This window comes from Culex quinquefasciatus, chromosome 3 (genome assembly GCF_015732765.1).
Source record: "Culex quinquefasciatus strain JHB chromosome 3, VPISU_Cqui_1.0_pri_paternal, whole genome shotgun sequence".
Lineage (NCBI taxonomy): Eukaryota > Metazoa > Arthropoda > Insecta > Diptera > Culicidae > Culex > Culex quinquefasciatus.
In genome coordinates, this window is record NC_051863.1 from 149,960,471 (window position 1) to 149,982,096 (window position 21,626).

Below are 21,626 nucleotides of genomic sequence, written 5' to 3' on the forward strand. Positions count from 1 at the left end.
AATTTTATTTTTAAATTTTTAATAATTCCTTTTTTATTCAAAATTCAACTTAAAAGGTAAAATCTTTTTGAAGATTCACATTTTGTCAATATTTAAATGTTTTACATTGGAGTTGGTGTTGTGTATAAGTACGGAACTATGTATTTAAAAAATTTATTTATTTGCCGTTAAGTTCCATACAATTTCCCCTATTTAATGAAAGTGCATAAACAATTTAATTGCAAAAAATAACAGAGGAACAATTTGCAAAAATGAAGAGTACATCTTTAAGAAATTCTTTCTTCTTCAAGTTGAATATAAAAATATGGGAAAACTGCATTGCAAAATATTTAAATAAGTGCAAAATCTACATCCCTTCTTTAGATTCAATTTCAAAAAAAGAGGTGAAAAGTGTAAATCTTTTGGAAGATTTTCCCTTCATTAGGTTTAGTTTGGAATGAGAAACCGTTTAAGGCAACTTCAACGAAATGAAAACAAAAAAAACATTACCTAAACATCCTTCTTAAAACTAAATTTAAAAGTGTAGATACTTTTGGTAGTAAAACTTTTAAATTTGTGTTTGAGGCGCCCGTTTTCAGAAATTATCATTTTCAGCACCATTATATTTTCAATAAGTGTAATATATTTTCAATTATTTAACCATAAATTTATATAAAAGGTCGATGCACCATTTCAAAGCCAAAGCACTCTCTGTTCTCTGTATCTTTCAAAATTGTCTGAATCCCTTCCCCTTCCCAATCCACCCTGTCACACCGTTCGGATTAAGTGCAACTTTTATTCTTCTTCATTCCTCCTTTAACTCGACAAACAGATACAGAGTGAGAATCCTACTGTACCATACACATAGATAGAGCGCACGGCCTTCTAGTCCTGAGCACGAACTGCTCGCCGCGTTATCCCTAATTCATGTGCGGTGCATGATGACGGCCAGGTCCGCTAGGTCCAAATCTCGCGAGACTCTCACTCTTCACCGGCAGCAGCGGAAACGAACAGGATTAAGGGACGAGCACCGGGACTTTTGTTTTCAGCTGCTGGTGTTGCCTTTCAGGGTTCAAATAAATCCTTTTTTATAAAACACGATTCGGCTCTAATTCTAAAAGTTTTCTGGGCTTTTTGGCCGCTTTTTGCCTGTGTTGGAGTTTTTTTTTTGTTCATTCTCTATGTCGATTTTCATCCCCGGGGTGAGGGGGAAGCTGGTGGAGTTGGAGTTCAGCATTCGCTTGTTTTTTAATCTTTTATCATCCCTTAGCCGGTCAGCCAGTTGAGGAAGGTCCTGGCAAGTCGCGCGATGAACTTGCTCCTTTTGGTCGGGGGACGAAATCCGTATTCGCACAGTGGGGTTAAGATGGCAAGTCTTCGGGGGGAAGGAAGTGCCAATGGATTTGGACTAGAACTCACTCGATCACGTTTCGGGCTATTGTGTGAGTTGAGGCGGAGGGGAAGAAGATGAGAATGAATGTTCGAAAGCGGACGAAAGGATTTAAATTTATTGATTTTGAAATTTTATAACGGGAGAAATCCATACGAGTTGCTCGGCAGAGTTCTGGAGTCGCTGCTGAAGTCTCTCAACGGCTCACATGGAATCGGTTTAAATGTTCTCTAAGAAGTCTGCTGTGTAATTTTAAAAATATTTCGTCAAAATTTATTTTTTATATGCTGAAAGAAAAGGATCACAAGTACTCACTCAAATAATAAAAAAATTAAAATGTAGAAAGTATCACAATTTCACAGAGACTTCCACATGAGCCCAGGACCACCTCCCCAACTGTATGAGGCTGCTCCGAACGGAGAAAATCCATTTCTCCGTCTTTTCCTTAAATCCAAAATCTATAAATTCTATAGAATTTCAGACTTAATCTTATCTTCCCGTTTCCGAGTACCGACCCCCCCACCACCCACCCACCCAGGCCACATGCCATTGTGTGAGGGGGAGGAGGGGGGGGGGGAGGATTGTTTAATGGGTGGGCTAGTCGATGGGTGGTGCGGAGGGTGGAAGTTTCTGATCCTTCGTCTTGCTCGAGAGCGCATAACAATGCTGCTGATGCCACCATACGTCGTCGTCCTCGACGGTGGCGTCGTCGTCGTTCACTTCCTGAGCGAGCGAGCTCGTATGAATTGTGAAGAAGGATAAGCTTAAGAGTTTTGCGAGCGAGAGTGTGTGTGTGTGTCGATGTGTGAATGTGGTGGGTTTGAGGGGTGAAAGGGGAGGGGAGGGGGGCACCAGCAGTAAAGGTTGGATCGGCTTGGCCCTCGGTTGGAGGAATCTGTGTTAGGATAGAGATAAAGCTTCTTAAGGATTTTTCTTTCGCCAGTTTTCGTCCTTTCCTTGGCGAAGGATTTCTTGCCGCTGCCGCCAGCACCGTAAGAGACGGCCCCGCACCCGGAAGGCGAAGCAGGCTAGACTTAACCCTGAGAGTGGTGGGGATGAAATGGAAGAGTTTAAAGAGAAACTTAAAAAATGATTCTGTTAATTTGAAAAATATAGTTAATAAAACATTTTTAATCAAATTTTGATGTTTGATTCTACGTCAATTCATTCAGCATCAGCATCAGATATAAAGTAATCTTTATGAGTAGTATCATAAATAAAAAAAACGCTGCTTAAATATTTAAATTTTTGTTACAGGTAATTCTAAGTCGATAAACATTTTTATCAAAATAATCATTTAAGATGCACCGCCATCAATTTTTTGATTGAACTTATCTTATCTTATAAAAACAAAATCGATTCAAATTTTTACAATCAAAACTAAATTAAATGTTCAAAAACCTCTATATTTATCTAATTTATTTAGCCAAAATTAGGCTTATACAAATTTTATTCAAAGTTATTGTCTCCTCACCACCAAAGTTGGCCCGAAAAATCAGGGGGCAAAATTTTTTTTTCAAGAAACTTCAAAATTTCAATGGAAATTTAAATACAATCAGCTGAAATCAATTTAAAATGCGTTTCCCTGCATTTAGAATCACGTTTAGCATGTTTGAGTTGATTGAAAAATCTCTTGAATTTTTTGAAAATTTTCGATGCTTAAGTTTTTCTTCGCTTAAAATTTTTGTTTTCGACAAATCTTTATTTTTTTGAAAATTGATGACTGCAAAACAACTGAACCAGTGTAAAAATTTTTTTTAAATTTTTCCTTCAAATTACTGTCAATCAAGCAATTTAAATAATCAAGTTTTGCAACGAGTTGCTTACAACAGTTTTAGCAATTCCGAAAAAAGCTTCTTGAATGGAATTCCATGTCAAATAATCATGTATTTAGAAAATTCATTGTTCAAAACAGAAAAATATTGATTTTTTTTTACTTTTCGACACAAGTTCAACACTTCAGCACCCATTACACGGTGCTCAAAATACCGTTATTATGAAAAAAAATATGCACTCCGAGATTTTGGGGTCTATCGATTCCTTACACCATAGCGCATCTCTGTGCAAAAAATAAAAACATTCGCTGATGTAGTTTCCGAGATACAGCCCTTTTAAGATGTGACATCCGATTTTTTCAAAGAAAATCCATGAAATCAATTTAATTTAAGCATTTTAAAGAATATCATTCGAGATAAAGATGTTTTTTGCTTCATATGACTGTCAAGTATCTCTGGGCCAAGTTTCAGAAGGTTTGCTGATGTAGTTCTCGAGATACAGCCATTTTAAAATGTTATTTCCGATTTTTTCAAAGAAAATCCATAAAATCAATACAATTTCAGCACTTTAAAGAATATGCATTTCGAAATAATTATGTTTTTTGCTTCATATGACTGTCAAGTATCTCTGGGCCAAGTTTCAGAAGGTTTGCTGATGTAGTTCTCGAGATAGAGCCATTTTAAAATGTTATTTCCGGTTTTTTCAAAGAAAATCCATGAAATCAATTTAATTTCAGCATTTTAAAGAATATGCATTTCGAGATAATGATGATTTTTGCTTCATATGACTGTCAAGTATCTCTGGGCCAAGTTTCAGAAGGTTTGCTGATGTAGTTCTCGAGATACAGCCATTTTAAAATGTTATTTCCGATTTTTTCAAAGAAAATCCATGAAATCAATTTAATTTCAGCATTTTAAAGAATATGCATTTCGAGATAATTATGTTTTTTGCTTCATATGACTGTCAAGTATCTCTGGGCCAAGTTTCAGAGGGTTTGCTGATGTAGTTCTCGAGATAGAGCCATTTTAAAATGTTATTTCCGGTTTTTTCAAAGAAAATCCATGAAATCAATTTAATTTCAGCATTTTAAAGAATATGCATTTCGAGATAATGATGTTTTTTGCTTCATATGACTGTCAAGTATCTCTGGGCCAAGTTTCAGAAGGTTTGCTGATGTAGTTCTCGAGATACAGCCATTTTAAAATGTTATTTCCGATTTTTTCAAAGAAAATCCATGAAATCAATTTAATTTCAGCATTTTAAAGAATATGCATTTCGAAATAATTATGTTTTTTGCTTCATATGACTGTCAAGTATCTCTGGGCCAAGTTTCAGAAGGTTTGCTGATGTAGTTCTCGAGATAGAGCCATTTTAAAATGTTATTTCCGGTTTTTTCAAAGAAAATCCATGAAATCAATTTAATTTCAGCATTTTAAAGAATATGCATTTCGAGATAATGATGATTTTTGCTTCATATGACTGTCAAGTATCTCTGGGCCAAGTTTCAGAAGGTTTGCTGATGTAGTTCTCGAGATACAGCCATTTTAAAATGTTATTTCCGATTTTTTCAAAGAAAATCCATAAAATCAATACAATTTCAGCACTTTAAAGAATATGCATTTCGAAATAATTATGTTTTTTGCTTCATATGACTGTCAAGTATCTCTGGGCCAAGTTTCAGAAGGTTTGCTGATGTAGTTCTCGAGATAGAGCCATTTTAAAATGTTATTTCCGGTTTTTTCAAAGAAAATCCATGAAATCAATTTAATTTCAGCATTTTAAAGAATATGCATTTCGAGATAATGATGATTTTTGCTTCATATGACTGTCAAGTATCTCTGGGCCAAGTTTCAGAAGGTTTGCTGATGTAGTTCTCGAGATACAGCCATTTTAAAATGTTATTTCCGATTTTTTCAAAGAAAATCCATGAAATCAATTTAATTTCAGCATTTTAAAGAATATGCATTTCGAGATAATGATGTTTTTTGCTTCATATGACTGTCAAGTATCTCTGGGCCAAGTTTCAGAGGGTTTGCTGATGTAGTTCTCGAGATAGAGCCATTTTAAAATGTTATTTCCGGTTTTTTCAAAGAAAATCCATGAAATCAATTTAATTTCAGCATTTTAAAGAATATGCATTTCGAGATAATGATGTTTTTTGCTTCATATGACTGTCAAGTATCTCTGGGCCAAGTTTCAGAAGGTTTGCTGATGTAGTTCTCGAGATACAGCCATGTTAAAATGTTATTTCCGATTTTTTCAAAGAAAATCCATGAAATCAATTTAATTTCAGCATTTTCAGCCAAGTTTCAGAAGGTTTGCTGATGTAGTTCTCGAAAACTACATCAGCAAACCTTCTGAAACTTGGCCCAGAGATACTTGACAGTCATATGAAGCAAAAATCATCATTATCTCGAAATGCATATTCTTTAAAACTCTGAAATTAAATTGATTTCATGGATTTTCTTTGAAAAAACCGGAAATAACATTTTAAAATGGCTGTATCTCGAGAACTACATCAGCAAACCTTCTGAAACTTGGCCCAGAGATACTTGACAGTCATATGAAGCAAAAAAACATCATTATCTCGAAATGCATATTCTTTAAAGTGCTGAAATTGTATTGATTTTATGGATTTTCTTTGAAAAAATCGGAAATAACATTTTAAAATGGCTGTATCTCGAGAACTACATCAGCAAACCTTCTGAAACTTGGCCCAGAGATACTTGACAGTCATATGAAGCATAAAACATCATTATCTCGAAATGCATATTCTTTAAAATGCTGAAATTAAATTGATTTCATGGATTTTCTTTGAAAAAACCGGAAGTAACTTTTTAAAATGGCTGTATCTCGAGAACTACATCAGCAAACCTTCTGAAACTTGGCCCAGAGATACTTGATAGTCATATGAAGCAAAAAACATCATTATCTCGAAATGCATATTCTTTAAAGTGCTGAAATTGTATTGATTTTATGGATTTTCTTTGAAAAAATCGGAAATAACATTTTAAAATGGCTGTATCTCGAGAACTACATCAGCAAACCTTCTGAAACTTGGCCCAGAAATACTTGACAGTCATATGAAGCATAAAACATCATTATCTTGAAATGCATATTCTTTAAAATGCTGAAATTAAATTGATTTCATGGATTTTCTTTGAAAAAATCGGAAATAACATTTTAAAATGGCTGTATCTCGAGAACTACATCAGCAAACCCTCTGAAACTTGGCCCAGAGATACTTGACAGTCATATGAAGCAAAAAACACCTTTATCTCGAAATGCATATTCTTTAAAGTGCTGAAATTGTATTGATTGTTTTGGTTTTCTTATTAAAAATCGGATGTAACATCTTAAAAGGGCTGTATCTCGAGAACTACATCAGCGAATGTTTTTATTTTTTGCACAGAGATGCGCTATGGTGTAAGGAATCGATAGACCCCAAAATCTCGGAGTGCATATTTTTTTTCATAATAACGGTATTTTGAGCACCGTGCATTACATTGCTGAAAAGTAAAACTTTTCAGCACTGGTATTGACAGGCATTAATTTTCCATTATGTTATTTTTGGTAGTGAAAAGTAGGCCGTTTAGTTTCTCGAGAAGGACAGGAAAATTTAAAAATTTCACAGCGGAATTGCAAAAAAATACAAAAAATGTATGCAAAAGTTATTATTTTTCATAGCTAGTTCTTCTATACAAGTATCTAAACAATACAAAATAAAAATGTGAATAATCGCAAGTCTTTTATTTGAGAATTAATTTTCAAATCGCTTTGATGCCTTCCGCAAAGTTGTATTCTCCAAAAAAAGTATTTTTTATTCAATGTATTTTATTTTTTCTAGTTCTTGAGATATCAATTTATGAGAGAACATTGGTTTCTAAAAAATATAAAATAAAATAATATTTTGAGATTAATTTTAAGATTAAAAATCCAAAATTATTAAAATTATTGTTAGATTATTAAAATTAAAATTATTGTTTGATAAAAGGCTTTTAGTCATTGAGTTGTTTTCAAGATATTCGCAAATCATTTCGTAATGTTAAATTTGAATCTATTGAATTGAATGTTTTTTTTTTTTCTTTTTCATACTTATTTTCCATGAGAACGCAAATATATAAAAATCTGTATCTTGAGATTGGATTTTCTGATCAATTTGGTGTATTCGGCAAAGTGGTCGATTATGTATAGGACTATTCAGAAAAATATTGTTACAATCTGAAAGAAAATATACATTTCATTATTTTTTTTTCACTTAAAGTTGGGGTCTCAAAAAACGTCATTTAATTTCCGATTTTTTTTTAAATTATTTTTTATGGGACTCAAAAATACGTATTTTGGGGCAAGTGCATAATGGGGCAAAATCTGGTTTCAGAGATAAATAATTTTCGACAAAATTGGTTCTTGAAAAATATCGGAGATGCAATTTAAAAAAAATTCTTGTGAGCTCAATCAAATTTGCTTCCGATAAAAAAAACATTAGTTAGAGTTAAAGTGTAGGTTATTAGTTTTCTCAAATTTAACATTTCTAATGTATTTAAATGCTTAGTAAAGAAACGCTTCTCCTGAAAAAAACTATATATTTGAAAAGCTGAGAAAATATTCTACAATATTCTAATTGAGACTTTGACTATCTGACAATAAGTTTCTTAGAAACAGCCTCACAAAGAATTCGAATCGATGAAACTGATTTTTTCAATGTAAAAGTAAAATTAGTCTGTGATTCACTGCTCACGAAAATAAGATAATGTTTATTGCAAAGATCAGAAAAGTTTAATTTTTAACATTGAAAATCGAACGAATAGTTTTCGATGTTTTTCAATGTTAAAATTAAACTTTGCTGATCTTTGCAATAAAAATTATCTTTTTTTTTAAATTCGGTCTTAAATGTAAAAAGGAGGAAATTTCATTTCAAAAGCTATGCTTGAAGGTAAAGTTTTGAATTTATGTTAAAGAAAACAGTTTCAGAAAATGCTATTATTTATTATTTTAAAAATATTACATGAAAAAGAATTCAGGCGATTGTTTTTGAAGCGCTGAGATTTATTTTAATTTGCAATTTTGAATTTAAATTTTAAATTTTGAGAAACGTAAGTTTTTCTCAGTGCCTTTCAATTAGACCCGTTTTATTCAATGACTATACCACTCGGAAACTTTTAGTTGCATGTCCAACGTAAAATAAATCTATAGTAAAATTTTCTGAATCGATTCTGACATTTATAAACTTCTAAATGAGTGTATTTAGCTCCTCACATTTCAGGCTTGTTTAAAAAAAAAACTGATTTTCCGATGAAAAGAGCAGAAATTTTCACAAAAGTTTTAATTCCAACACTGAAAGTTTCTCAAATGACAGGCATTAAAAAAAAATCCTGTCCGGTCAATCAAATATTAGAATAAAGGAAATTTGTAGAAAATAGCTTATTCTGGATTTTTTTTATAAATTGTAAAACATATTTTTTTTATATTCGAATGCTAATTTTGTATGACCAGCCCGACAAATGGTATGAACTAAATGAAGAAATCTTGACATAAGGATTGCATGTACAATTCATAAAAAAAGAATTACTCTAGTTTGAATGTTTTCACATTTCTGTGAACTTTTTCAGATGTTTTAAAACCAGAAAACCGCTGAAAAGTTTGAAGCAAATTATATTGATCAAAACACAATAGATTTCTCAAACGCTATCAAAACTAACTGTGCCCCGAGGGTTAAGCAACTGATCCACCGCCTATTTCACCATGCCCCCTTTCTTCTCACCCCCAACATCGTCGCTAAGCCATGGAAGGGATTGGAATAAGGAAAGGATTTTCTTCCGAAAACCCCTTTTGCGGGTGCGAGGACCTTTCGCAGAAACTTTCTAGCCCAATCCAGCACCTTTGGCCCCCCGCCCTCTCTGGATAAATAAACAGACATAAATCATCGGCTTGCCGCAAAAATGCTGCTCCTTAAGAAAACCGTGTCACTAAAAATTCTTCTAATTGGGGTATGATAAATCACAATTTTAAGCATTATTTATCTGTGATTTTTCTTCGAGAAATCTTCAGACCAAGTTTTGTCACCCCCTTTGATGTTCATGATACCTCATGAATATCGCACACACACACCCCTTACTTTAATTTCTTTCTAATGAGTCCCCTTCGTCGAAGAGGGAAAACAACTCAACAAGGGGGAAGGCACTGTATAAATTGTTATCGTTTACTATTAATTAAGTCGGGAAAGCATTGCGGCACCCCTCGAGAGGGTGCGTGCAGCACCCTCTCTCATTCTCTCTCTTGCATCTCATTCAGTACCAATCAACTGCATCCCTAACCTTGAATTATCTCCTCCGTTGGATTATGGTCGGTAACGCTCGCGTCGTCTTTATCGTCATCGTTCTCGTCATCGGAGGCGGAAGTTGAGCAGAGCGAGTGACGGTTCGACGGTGATCGATGTTGTTGATGGTGTTGTCGTTGTGGTTCTTCCCGCGCACCATTCTGCTCTTGTTTTTGCTTCGACTGTTGTTCATTCTCTTGCAACACTTGCTCCTTTACCGGGGCAGTCTTCTCCGATTCCACTTCCATCGTTTGGCGCGCACACGTGGCACTTGTTAGAGATTCACCGTAACCATCAACAATCTCCGAAACACTCAAATTTCGCGCGCACTTTCAAACAGTCTAAACTATTCGAAAAATTTCACCTCTTATCAAACTCGAAAAACTGTTCGCACCACCACTCACGACCACTCTCCCTAAACAACAACAAAACAACACTGAAACACTGCCGGCAAGCGTCGCGCGCGCTAGGTGAGTGAGTGAGCGATGTTGTTGTTGCGCGCCACTGACGACCGACGAGCAGAGCAGCAGCCGACGGACGAAGAACGTGCGACGTCGAGGAAACACAAACAAAGAGTGAGGAGCGAGTGGCGACGACGAACAGGCAGAAGCAAGCATCACCACACGCGCGCGGATCGAGTGATGGTGCGCTGCGATGGCGAGGATATGGATTAGGGATAAAGGATAACCCGAGTGGTGGGAAGTTGTGAGGGTGAATAGGAATTGAAGAAATGTTTGTTTCTGAGTCACATTTAGAAATAACTTAACAATGTTGATATCTTCAAAACAAAATAAAATATACCTTTGTAATAAAAAGGCATCTTCCACTTTAAAACATTTTTTTTCTTTATTTAAAAACAACAAAGTGAAAAATATGATTTTTCAGAACGAGTCGTACATTTATCCAACGACGTTCTGCATCGTTCGATAAATACGACAAATTCTGAAAAAAATCTTCATTTTGCAACGACTTTTATAAAACATTCTTGCAATTCCGAATATCACTTGAAACGATTTTTCCTCTAATTTAGGATGGGTTCTGGCTGTCAATTCAAAAACAAAATGGTGTCGAAAAGTATTACTTTTATATACAGGTGCTGAAAAGTAGATTTCTAAACACTCAAAAACGCTACTATAAACTTTTTGCAATTCCGTCGTGGAACTACTTACTTTTCCTGTCATTCTTGAACGACGAAACAGCCTACTTTTCTCTACCAAAAATAAACAGAATCGAATAGTAACCCTTTTCAAAATAAATGCTGAAAAGTTCTACTTTTTACACTGAAATGGATGCTGAAAGTAGAACTTTTCAGCACTTAAAAAAAATGTTCTTTTCAACATTTTTTTTTAATTTAAACGATTCATTGACTCAATGCATGGACATTTGCCCTATTTTTCTGTTCAAATGGTGTTTTTCGGAATTTCAAATATCGTTGTATGGAACTCGTTGCCAAACTTGATTTTTTCATCACTAGTACACAGCAAAAAATCCGATGGTAAAATCGCATGCAAAAGCATGCACATCACCTTCGTCATTTAATATTACACACTGCATGTACAATTTTTGCAAACACAAAAAAAGTTTCAACCGACGGGATTCAAACCCAGCACCAACTGTAAGGGAGCGTTCTTTTATTACGTAACGCGAAAAATCGGACTTTTAGACCCCCTCCCCCCCCCTCGTAACAAAATTTCCATACAAATTTTAAAAATTTTGTATGGAGCGTAACACGGCCTCCGACCCCCCCTCCCCCCCTACTGCGTTACGTAATAAAAGAACGCTCCCTAAGGACTGGCGCCTTACTGATGGGCTGGCCATACTGATGGGCTACATATTTCAGTGCGTAAAATAACATAAAATTGCTCGGTGAACCTCGTTGGATAAATGTACTACTTGTGCTGAAAAAATCCTCTTTTTGCAACTTGTTGCATAAACTACTATTTTAGACTTTGTATTTTTTGATGAAATAATGTAGGCAATTTTGTTACTTTAGAATGACAGGAAATGAATATTTTCAATGGAGCACCCGATTCAAGTGGAAGAAATGACAGCTCTCTCATAAGAAATACATTGAAGAAAATAGCAAAAACTGCTCGAATGGAAATGCTCCATTATTTGGAATTTTTGACAAATGTAAGGTTATTCAACTCAAATTAAGAAATAAGAAAATAAAAAAGACTGTCATTCGATTACTTTAACTACTTAAAACAACCATTTGGGATATCAATCATTGAATATTTTTATCAGGATATTGCAATTTTTTGTCTTCGAAAATTATATAAAAATCAGTGGACAAAAAATAAACATAAACTTGTACTAAATAGTAAAACTATTAGTTTTGAACTATTATCAAATAGAGAGCTTTTTGAATTTTTGCATATTTTGAATTTAGGAATCACAGATAAAATTTTCATAAATCCATTGACAATGTGCCAATTTCTGGTAGAAGCACAACTATAAAAGTATAAAGCTTTGTAAAATTTGTTGCTTTAAAATTCACAAATTGATCTTGAATATTAGTTTTTGTTTTAATGTTTTATCCCCACCCCACCTTCATAATTTCAATCAGCAATTTATCACGCATTTTCCTCTGTCCTGCATCATTTCTAAAATTTTAGAGCTTGTTTAACAATATTTTGAATTTTATGTGAAAATTTTTCGGAAATATTTACACTTGTTCACATAGAATGCTGAAAAATTTCATTGAAAATGATTTTTTTTTGCATTAGCCTTCTTTGATAAATTAGGAAACAAACAAATACATTTAGATAAGTTTTTGTTCAATTGAAATAAATATCTTTGTTAGAAAAAAAATGCCAGGCCTTTTATTTTTTTTTGTTTTCATAGTTTTTGTCCCTCGGCCCTGGCCTGGCAAAAAAAAAGATAAAAATTTAAATAACAAGCCATAGTCTTCACATTTAAATGTAAAAAGTGTTTTAAAATGCATTTTACACTAGTTCAGTTGTTTTGCAATCATTAGTTTTCAAAAAATCTAAGATCTGTCAAAAACAAAAATTGTATCGAAAAAAAAAATGATTTTGCATCGAAAATTTTCAAAAAATCTTAAGATTTTTTAATAAACCCAAACATGCTCAAAATGATTTTAAACGCAGGAGAATGTATTTTAATTTGATTTCAGCTGGTTGCACTTGAATTTTCATTGAAATTTTGATGCCCCCTGATTTTTCGGGCCAATTTTGAAGGGGGGGGGGGGGGGGGTGACAAAAACTTTTAAAAATATTTGTACCAGCCTAATTGACTATAAACATAAAACCATTCGATAAAAAAAGAATCTTTGATTGATTTCGAGAACATAAAGATAAAACAATCGGCAGGTCTGATATTTGGCATCTTGAATGAAAGGAAAGGCTCTATCCCAACTTTTTGCTTTGAAATTTTTTATTCGTTTTTTTTAGTATTTTTCTTTAGGAAAGTCGCTGAAAATCGTTGGGTTCATGGATATATCCATCAAATAGCTTATTAATATGCCTTGAAATCCCGGAATTAAATATTTGACCAATATTTTACCTTCAATGAAAAGAGTCCTACCAATTTTATAAGATTTCTATTTTTTTTAATTTGCCTCAAAACTTAACCTAGAAGAACCAAGAAGACCGAGAAAAATCTTTGCTTTGTACATTTTTTTCTTTTCAACTATGATTTAAGTACAGCGTCATATTGCCCGAACAATTTTTGCCTTCCTCACCTCACTGAGGCAAGGCTATAAAACCACTCGAAAAATGAACTTCTTAAATACGACTCCTAGATATAACTTCACGTATACCTATCGACTCAGAATCAAATTCTGAACAAATGTCTGTGGGGATGTGTGTAGACATGATTTTTTTCCACAAGATTATCTCAAAACCAGCTGAACCGATTTTGGCCGGATCCGCCTTATTCTGTTCGTTTTGGGGTCCCCAAAGACCCTATTAAATTTTATTCTGTTTAATTAAGTATTTAAAAAGTTATGCAAAGAACAAGATTTTGGTAGATACAAAAAAGAGCAATTTTTTGCCTAACCTCAAAAGGCCGGGTCTTTTTGTTTACGTGCGAGAGTCGCGCCAGATGCTAAACGCCCGGTTGCCACATTGCTTCAAATGAGAGTCTGCATGTTTTCTGGAAAAGTCTGTATCAGGTATATATTTTTTCATAAACTTATTTTCATTATTACTTTGTAAATGTGAGGAAGGCACCACCCACCTAATGGTGGATTAAGAAACGTTTTTACCCAATAGGTTCACAACATTTTCTTCCCATTGTACTTTGCAGAACATGTTCCCAAAAAAGAATCATTTTTTTATTTGAAATCTCTGCTTTTGTATCATTTATGCCCAATTTAATTTTTAATTGAATACTCTATGGTTCGCTTTGTTTATTGCTGAAATTTCTATCCCTGCAATATGTGCTGTATTTTCATGACAAGTTGTACAATTAAAAGATTTTTATTCAGTCATCTAGGCTCTTCCAGCTTTTGTTTCTCGGTAATTTCAAAGAAAGCTAGAAATCTGGTAAATTTGGAAACTTTTTATTTGAGGTCAAATATTGGTCACATATGTAATTTAGGGCCTCTTAAGACATATTCATAAGAAATTTGATGGATGTGTTCATCAATCAATTTATTTTCAGCAGCTTTTCTGAATTAAAACAAATAATCAAATATTTTTTAAATACAAATAAAAAAAAATTCTGGTGCAAATAACCAATACTTTCGTGATTTGAAGGTGATCTGAATTACAAGAATACTTGATGGAAGGATATTCTTTTGTTTTTACGAGTGTTAAAATTTTACTCATACTTTGTGTAAGCAATTGTGAAATAATTGAAATTATGTTTTCACCGTTTACGCATTTAAAAAATCGCCACTCGTTACATCCCACCACGCGGGTCACGTAAATCCCCCGATTCACAAATCCCGGCTCGACGACGACGACAACGGTCGCTCGTGCCCACCCCATAATCACCTCAACCTAAACTCAGCGCGCTGCCGGCTTTATTATGTTCGCATTCGCTGGCATTCGCTATCTCTGTCCGTTCATACCACCACAACACAGCAGCAGCAGCAGCGGCGAACACGACGACGACCTAGTCTGAATCTCTAGCTTGGCCCTAGCACGAACATAGCATAGCATAGGATAGGCAACCCAGCCAGCCAGAGTGTGTGCAACCCCTAAGAGGAAAGATAAACGGAATGGAATATATCCACACACCACGGATGAAAATAATATAAATCCTTTATCCCTAATTCTATCTTCCTGTCCGCTCCGGAGTGCCTTCCTCTCGCTCCCTCGCTGATCCTTTGCTTCTGGGACCGTGGAGAGCAGATCAGCAGTTCTTTGCAAAGTAACGAGTTTTGAACAAATTTTATGTGGTTTCCTTATTTTTATGTTGAGACTTGAATTTGTATTTTTTTAAACAAGCAAGTTTTAGTTTAAAATAAAATTTAAAATATTTTTCAAAACTCTATATGTCATTTGTTAAAAAATGGGAAATAAAAGTTTTGATTATTTTGTCTCAAATTACAAAATATGCAACAATCACATTCAAAATCAACTCGCATTTCCCTGAGACATCCACAGATTTCCCCCTTTCTAGATCTGGTTCAGCGGCTTATGCACATCCCGTCCCCTCCCACCTCCCTCACCGGTTCCTGTTGCGTCACCAAAACCAAAAACCTTGATGCACACACACGCTCACACTCACCCAAATAAACCCCCTGGCCAAACTCTCGGCATCGGTTCTCTCTCAGGCTCACTCCCCGGGGCCTTGATGGGATTAGAGCAAATCCAGATAAAAGGATAAAGCATTATTTCGTTCGCTTTCGTTCGGCGAATCTTTTTCGGAACGCCGAGGACACCGAGGGCCACTTTCGGCGGGGTTGGCCACGAACAACGCTGAACTAAAAGTGGAAATGTGGAAGGTTGGTGGGGGAGGCTTTATATTCCGGTGGATTTGAATTCGCGAAGGATTCGTGATGGCGGATAATACTGGTGGAAGAAGATGAAGAAGAGCGGGAGAGGGTATGTTCAGTAAGGTATAGCAAATGGGTTACCCCCGGTAGTTGGCCTCCCGGATCCGGTGCGGATTTTCTTTCGAGAGCAGTGGTGATGTTATTGAAAACGGCATTTAAAATTTTCCTCTTAATTTGAATTTTTTTTTATTTTTATTATAAATTGATGCTGACATATGATATTGGAAATTAAATGAATATTTCGAGAATGCTATGAAATTAATTACAATTAAAAAAATCTCTTTAAAAAAGGATTTCTACAAAAGTGTATTATGATACATGTTGCATCCAATAAAGCAGCTAGATCAGAAAACCAAATTTATTTAAACTTTCTGTAAATACCAAAATAATGTTAAATAATAAATAAAAACAAATCTCTGCCAGTATTTGAACATTTCAACACTTGAAAAATAAGTCTGGTGTTTTTTTTTTAAAAAAGGTCCAATAAACCAAATTTCAATTTTTTGCTTTTTGGGTGTTTTTGAATCTACCTTGAGTCAGGGGATTTCAAAAACACCCAAAAAGCAAAAACTTAAAACTTGGTTCATTGGATATTTAAAAAAAAAAACTCCAAAAGTGTTTTTTTATTGTGTAGCCTGAAATGGTGACGATTTGAAAATAAGGTGCCAAAGGAACTTTAATTTAAAATTGGACGCCCAATGTTTAAGATTAGATAGTTACCAAAACTTTTATGCATTTAAATTGCTTGTAACGATCACGAGTTTCCACGATTTAAAAAAAAACATGGTTTGTAGTTTCATTTTCATAAACTTTATATTTTTGTAGCAGCAATATTTTCACAATTTTAGTGGTGGAACCTAAATTTTAAATCGAAATCATTCTTAGTTTTAAGGACAAAAGATAAAGTGTTTATGCCCCCCTTCAAAGTCGGCCTGAATAGTGAGGGGGCAAAAAAATATTGTTTCGAAAAACTTCAAAATTTTAATAAAAATTAATGTTTAATCAACTGAAAACCAGTAAAAATGCATTTTCTTGCTTTTCAAAATAACATTTAGCATGTTTTAACTCCTTTGAAAACATTTTAAATTTTCATGAAATACCAACGTACAGTCCGACGGAATGTTGTTTTTTAGCGAAAAAAAAATCCGTCAACACCTGGATATTTTGAAAACTAATGATTGGAAATCAATTGGACGCGTGTAAAAAGCATTTTAAAACGCTTTTTTCATCTAAATGTTGAAACCTAGGCTTGTTTCAATATTTATATTTTAATTTTTTTTTCTTCTTTTCAGCACTTGTGTTGAAAAGTAATACTTTTCGATATTGTTTTGATTTTATCATATCAACACATAGAAAATTGACTTAACTTCATCGAACGGTGTTTTTTGGAATTGCAAAACATGTTGTATGGAACTTGTTGCAAAACTCGATTTTTTTCAGCACTTGTCCCATTATCCAACTAGGTAAACCTTGTAAGACAAATGTACGACTTGTGTTGCAAAAGTCTTGTTTTTGCAACTTGTTGCATAAACTACTATTTTGCTTGCGAACCTCTGAAATAAACTACATGCGTAAAACAGAAAAGGCGAAACACGCAAAAGAAAATCGCTCCCGAAAAAAATCAATCAGTCGAAGATTTTTTTCTAAATCTCATTGTTAGCACCATTTAAATTAATTTATTTTCTATTGTTTACAAACATAGTTCATCTGCGGACAAGTGACAAGTCATTTTCGGACGACACAACTGAAAGTCACGAAGTGTTTTCGGTGATTTGCCGATTAATCCAGGTGATTTTATTGCGTTTCTTTTTAACGATCTTTCGTGCGCGAGAGAGAAGAGCCAGTTCCCTCAATTTTTTTTCTCTTGATGAGCGTCGAAAGATTTTCTTTTGGTGAAGATTCTTTCATAACTGCTCATGAGTTATAGGTATCAATTTCCACTGAAATTCACATTTTTTGAGAAGTATCTTTTTTATGCAAATTGATGTTTTGTAGCAAAAAAAAACATTTGAAAGTGTAGCTTATACCAAATATTTGAAAACATGCATTTTTATATTCTCGATATTTTTTTCTTGTCTTTTGCGACCAGATTTTGGATAAAATGTTCAATTATTTACGTTTATTTGTCAGAGCTTTCAAGATCTCTTAACTTGTGTTTTTCTCAAAACACCGGAACAGCCAAATACAAAACAAAGGTTAAGATTTATTGTTTTTGACCAATTTGGAAGAATATTTTTTTGTTTTAATTTATTGTGAACATTTTCAGGAATCTTTTTTGTAAAGTGTCCGGTCTTTACAAAAAAGATTCCTGATCCTGAATGATTAAATACAATATATTTACATTGTTTTCAAACCAATATTGCAAAAAAAAAATCGTTGATAAAAGTTTAAGTCCATTTTTAACACGGTGTGTTTCGTGGAAGAAACATATGGTAAAAAATTATCAAGTCTGATATTTGGTGGTGTTCATTGTATAAGAATAAAATTGTACAAGGAATTTTTAAGAAAGTCGCTATTCATTTACAAAATTTTACATGGTGATCTGGCCTTTTTTATTGATTTGTTGACTACGAGTTTAGCATTTCAAAATGATCAGGTTGATATTTGGGCTACAAAGTAAAAATAAATAAAGTAAAAAATAAAGTAAATTTGGAGGCTGTAATTTTGGAAGGTTGAATATTACCTCTTTTATAATGTAATTTCACCTCAATTTAGACTGAAAAATTTACATTACATCAAAAATGTGGTAAAATTACACATTTCCAGAGGTTAAATTACACCTTTTTTTTCTGACATAAAAGATGTACCCCTTCCCAGATGTAATATTACCATGATTTTTTTTTCTGTGTATATTATCATGTATCTTTATGATCATTTGTGCACAGACACGTTTTTAATATGGAAAAAAACTATTAATTTTGTTTGTTATAAAAGGTAACAAATAATATAAATGTAAAAAAAGCTTTTGATACGCCCCTGCTCAATGCCAAAAAACACGGAATCTCTTCAAGAGGCCAAGCCCTCATCCTTCCTCCTCTCAACCTCCAAATCCGAATCCTTTCGCGTCGGCATCCGATATCCTGGCACCCCCCCTCGACTAGAGTGGGTGGATGTGGATTTACTAACAATAAATCTTCAGCCGCTTCGTGCAGTATCTGCAGGGATAAGTGGAGGAGGAACGATACGCAGAAGGGTAATCCTCGCCGTCGTCGTCGACGGATGTCATCGTCATCGTTTCATCCTGAGAGGCAGGATGAGCGTTTTTTGAGATGAACTTTTTGTGAGGGTGCATCGAAATTTTGAAACTTAATTTTCTTGTGAGGCTCATAAAACGCTGAGTCCTTTTGAAATGTTCGGCCCGATTCCGCTCGAACCAATGTGAAAGGAACACCATCGCGAGGGTGTATGATTAACACGAAGAAACCACGACGGATTGTTGTCATTGCACACACAGCCGAACCCCAAAGCTGAAAGGACGACGTTGATGAGGACAACGACGTGTGTGTGCGAGGACGAATTCGCGCCACGTTCCTCAGCAGGACGATGATGATAAAGAGTTTGCCGGCAGGAGTCGCGCGCTTGGTGGTGTTGGTGTCCTTACGGCGCGCGGACCAGCAGCGCTGGGTGGAAAAGGATTACTTTTATTACGGATGTGACTGAAGGAAGAGGAAAATCGGTGGCCGAGGTGGGAAGGGGAAAAGAGGGTAAAGGAAACGTTTACACGTGGTTTTGCCGAGACAACGCGAACGTGCGCTTGTGGTAGCCGAAGGAAGCACCGGAAGAAATCGGATTCGTCTTCTGGACGGGAATGGAGTCAGGATAATGCCTTGGATTAAGTCGATTGTATGTATTGGGATCAGGTTTGGTTGTGTGTGCGGGACGACCGGCGAAGACGGCGACTGGAAACGAAAGATGAATGGAGTGTGGAGCGTGGACTTGACTTGGTTTGGTATATAATTTTTTAAGGTGAACCGGGACGCCAGTTCTTGGACAACTTATGTCCAACTGAAATCAATTTCTGAAGTCGACTGTTTTTTAGAGCAGACTTATAATGTTCACCTTTTTTCTAATATTTATAAACTCAAAACGATGCTTATGAATTTCAGATGAAAGTGGAATTAAAGTAATCTTCAGACTTATTTTTTTCGATAAATAATAATCTAAACTACCCCCGCACACTGTTAAAGTTTGTGAAAGGATTTGCCAATGAACCAACGTGTGTATGTGTGCCTTATTTCTGGTGGTCTTCGGTGGCAGAGAGGATTCCGGACGGGCCGGCGGGGAAGCTTTCCGTGCCGGTTACGACGTCTTCTCGAGTTTATGTGATTTCGGATTAAGAAAATCCTCCAAGAAAAGGGATTTACTCTATGAAGAATGGGTTCTCCGGGAGGGGGACGATGGCGATGTGGGAAATCGATATTCCGGATTCGGAACAGAGTTTCACATGGGGAGACCTGCTATTAGGTGTTTTGGGAAATTTCATTTGATTTAGTAATTTGCTCTAAACAAAATAATTTCCGATCAGGCTTTTCGTAGCTCTCACCAAACCATCCGTAATACTGTTCTATGTTTAATACTAAAACTTTGAAACATCTATAATTCAGCGTATTGAAGTCCCAGTCCGTTGCGACGACCATCCTTCGCGGATTCTTCCCGCGAACGTCGTTCGGCCCTGGTTGGCGGCGCTAAGCCGCAACAACGAGCGAGTCGAACTTCCTGATCCTCCCTGGCTCAACAGCATGCTTGCCAGGTTGGATGGATGGTTTGTACCGGTCAGGACAGCAGCCTGCGAGAGAGAGAGCCAAGTGAACGTCACAGTAGAGAGAACTTGCCGAAAAACATGCAACAAATCGTCGCCATCGTGCTAACTTGTCGTACGTGCATTTTGGGACAAATTGAGTTAAGAACGCCATATTGTGCAGCTCACAATGCCTCACCTTTTGACCTTCACAGATCCCCAAAATTCGATTTCAATCCTGAGATATTCAACAAAAACCGAAAAAACTCCGTGCATTTTTGTCACTTTATATATGAAAGTAGTTTCAATCTTGTCGTGCTATCTTGTCACTCCATGAAAATTGATGTAAGTGCGACAAAAGGCCAAAGGGATTTCAGGCCAGGAAAGTCAGGATGCGTTTGTCGCACGTACAAGCTAGACTACCGTAAACATTTGTAATTATAACTCGGGACTCGAGCAACCAACTTCAACCAAACTTTGAGACAATGCACAGAATGGTCACCCAAACAAAACGTGTTTGTTATTGTTTACATTGCCTGCTCTCGTTTTTGTATATTCAAGGTCAAACATTAAAACGCGTTTTTCTCGGAACGTCGAAATGGCGGGTGCGACAAGATAGCACGACGACGTCGAAATGTAGGCACGACGGAGCGAACGTTGGCATAGTGGGTCTGCTTTGAGGTTCAAGTGGGCATAGTTTTTGAATTTTTCGCGCAACAGTTTAATTCCTTAAAACTCCCAAAATTTCTTCTAAAATTCTAGATTGTTCAAAGAAAGTTAAATTTTATTTAATTCGCGAAATCTCCATAAAACATTCGAAGCTTTTTGCAGAATCTCAATAATTTCATTGAGTCTCTAATGATTCTCTTAATCTCAATTTCTTAAAATCTTGAATTCTTTGAACTTTGATGATTTCAAAATATCTGAGGTATCCCAGAATCACCAAGGAATCCTGGAAACCATTTCAAGTTTGTTTTTGTAATATGTTATTTCGTCTAGTTTCACCCACTATGCCACCCAGTTCAGCTGTTCAACCAGCAGTACCATCCAATACACACCATGGATTCGTCAGGAAAGAGGCGAGATTTGGAAATGTTTTGTTTTTAGTGCGGCTCTTTATCCGCCGTTCAGCGTCGCACCTACCACATTTCCCGGGCCGTGGAAAAATCGCACCCACACCGGCACCGTGTTCCAAAACCTGAAGCGAACTTACACAAAAAAAAAAGTTAGACCAACCGTACCCGCAGAGGAAACCTGCTTTCTTGCATGTTTGTTTGCACTGCAGGCAGCAACGTGGATCCCACTGCACCATCCGAGCTCTCCGGACGGAGAGGCCCCGGACCGTTTTGTAGGTTAGAGGTTTATACATAAATAAAGAGCGCGAAATCCGTTTTCATCCGCGAGTTCCCAGCGCGCGGAGGTGGAGGCGCGAAACTAGAATCCTAGCTGTCACGAG

At 35.5% G+C, this 21,626-nt stretch overlaps 1 protein-coding gene across 5 annotated transcripts in view; it reads right to left on the reverse strand.

The window, feature by feature from the left end:
- The window catches only part of LOC6037143, a 185,027-nt gene that overhangs the window by 53,369 nt on the left and 110,032 nt on the right, over window positions 1–21,626 (reverse strand). The window contains exon 1 of one of the 5 annotated variants that reach the window (XM_038261950.1): window positions 9,460–9,926. The exons of the other annotated variants lie outside the window; for them this stretch is intronic. Coding sequence (XP_038117878.1) covers window positions 9,460–9,709 — 250 coding nt within the window. The 5' untranslated portion in view covers window positions 9,710–9,926. Of the gene's footprint in view, window positions 1–9,459; window positions 9,927–21,626 lie in introns of those variants that run through there. 5 annotated transcript variants of the gene reach the window in all.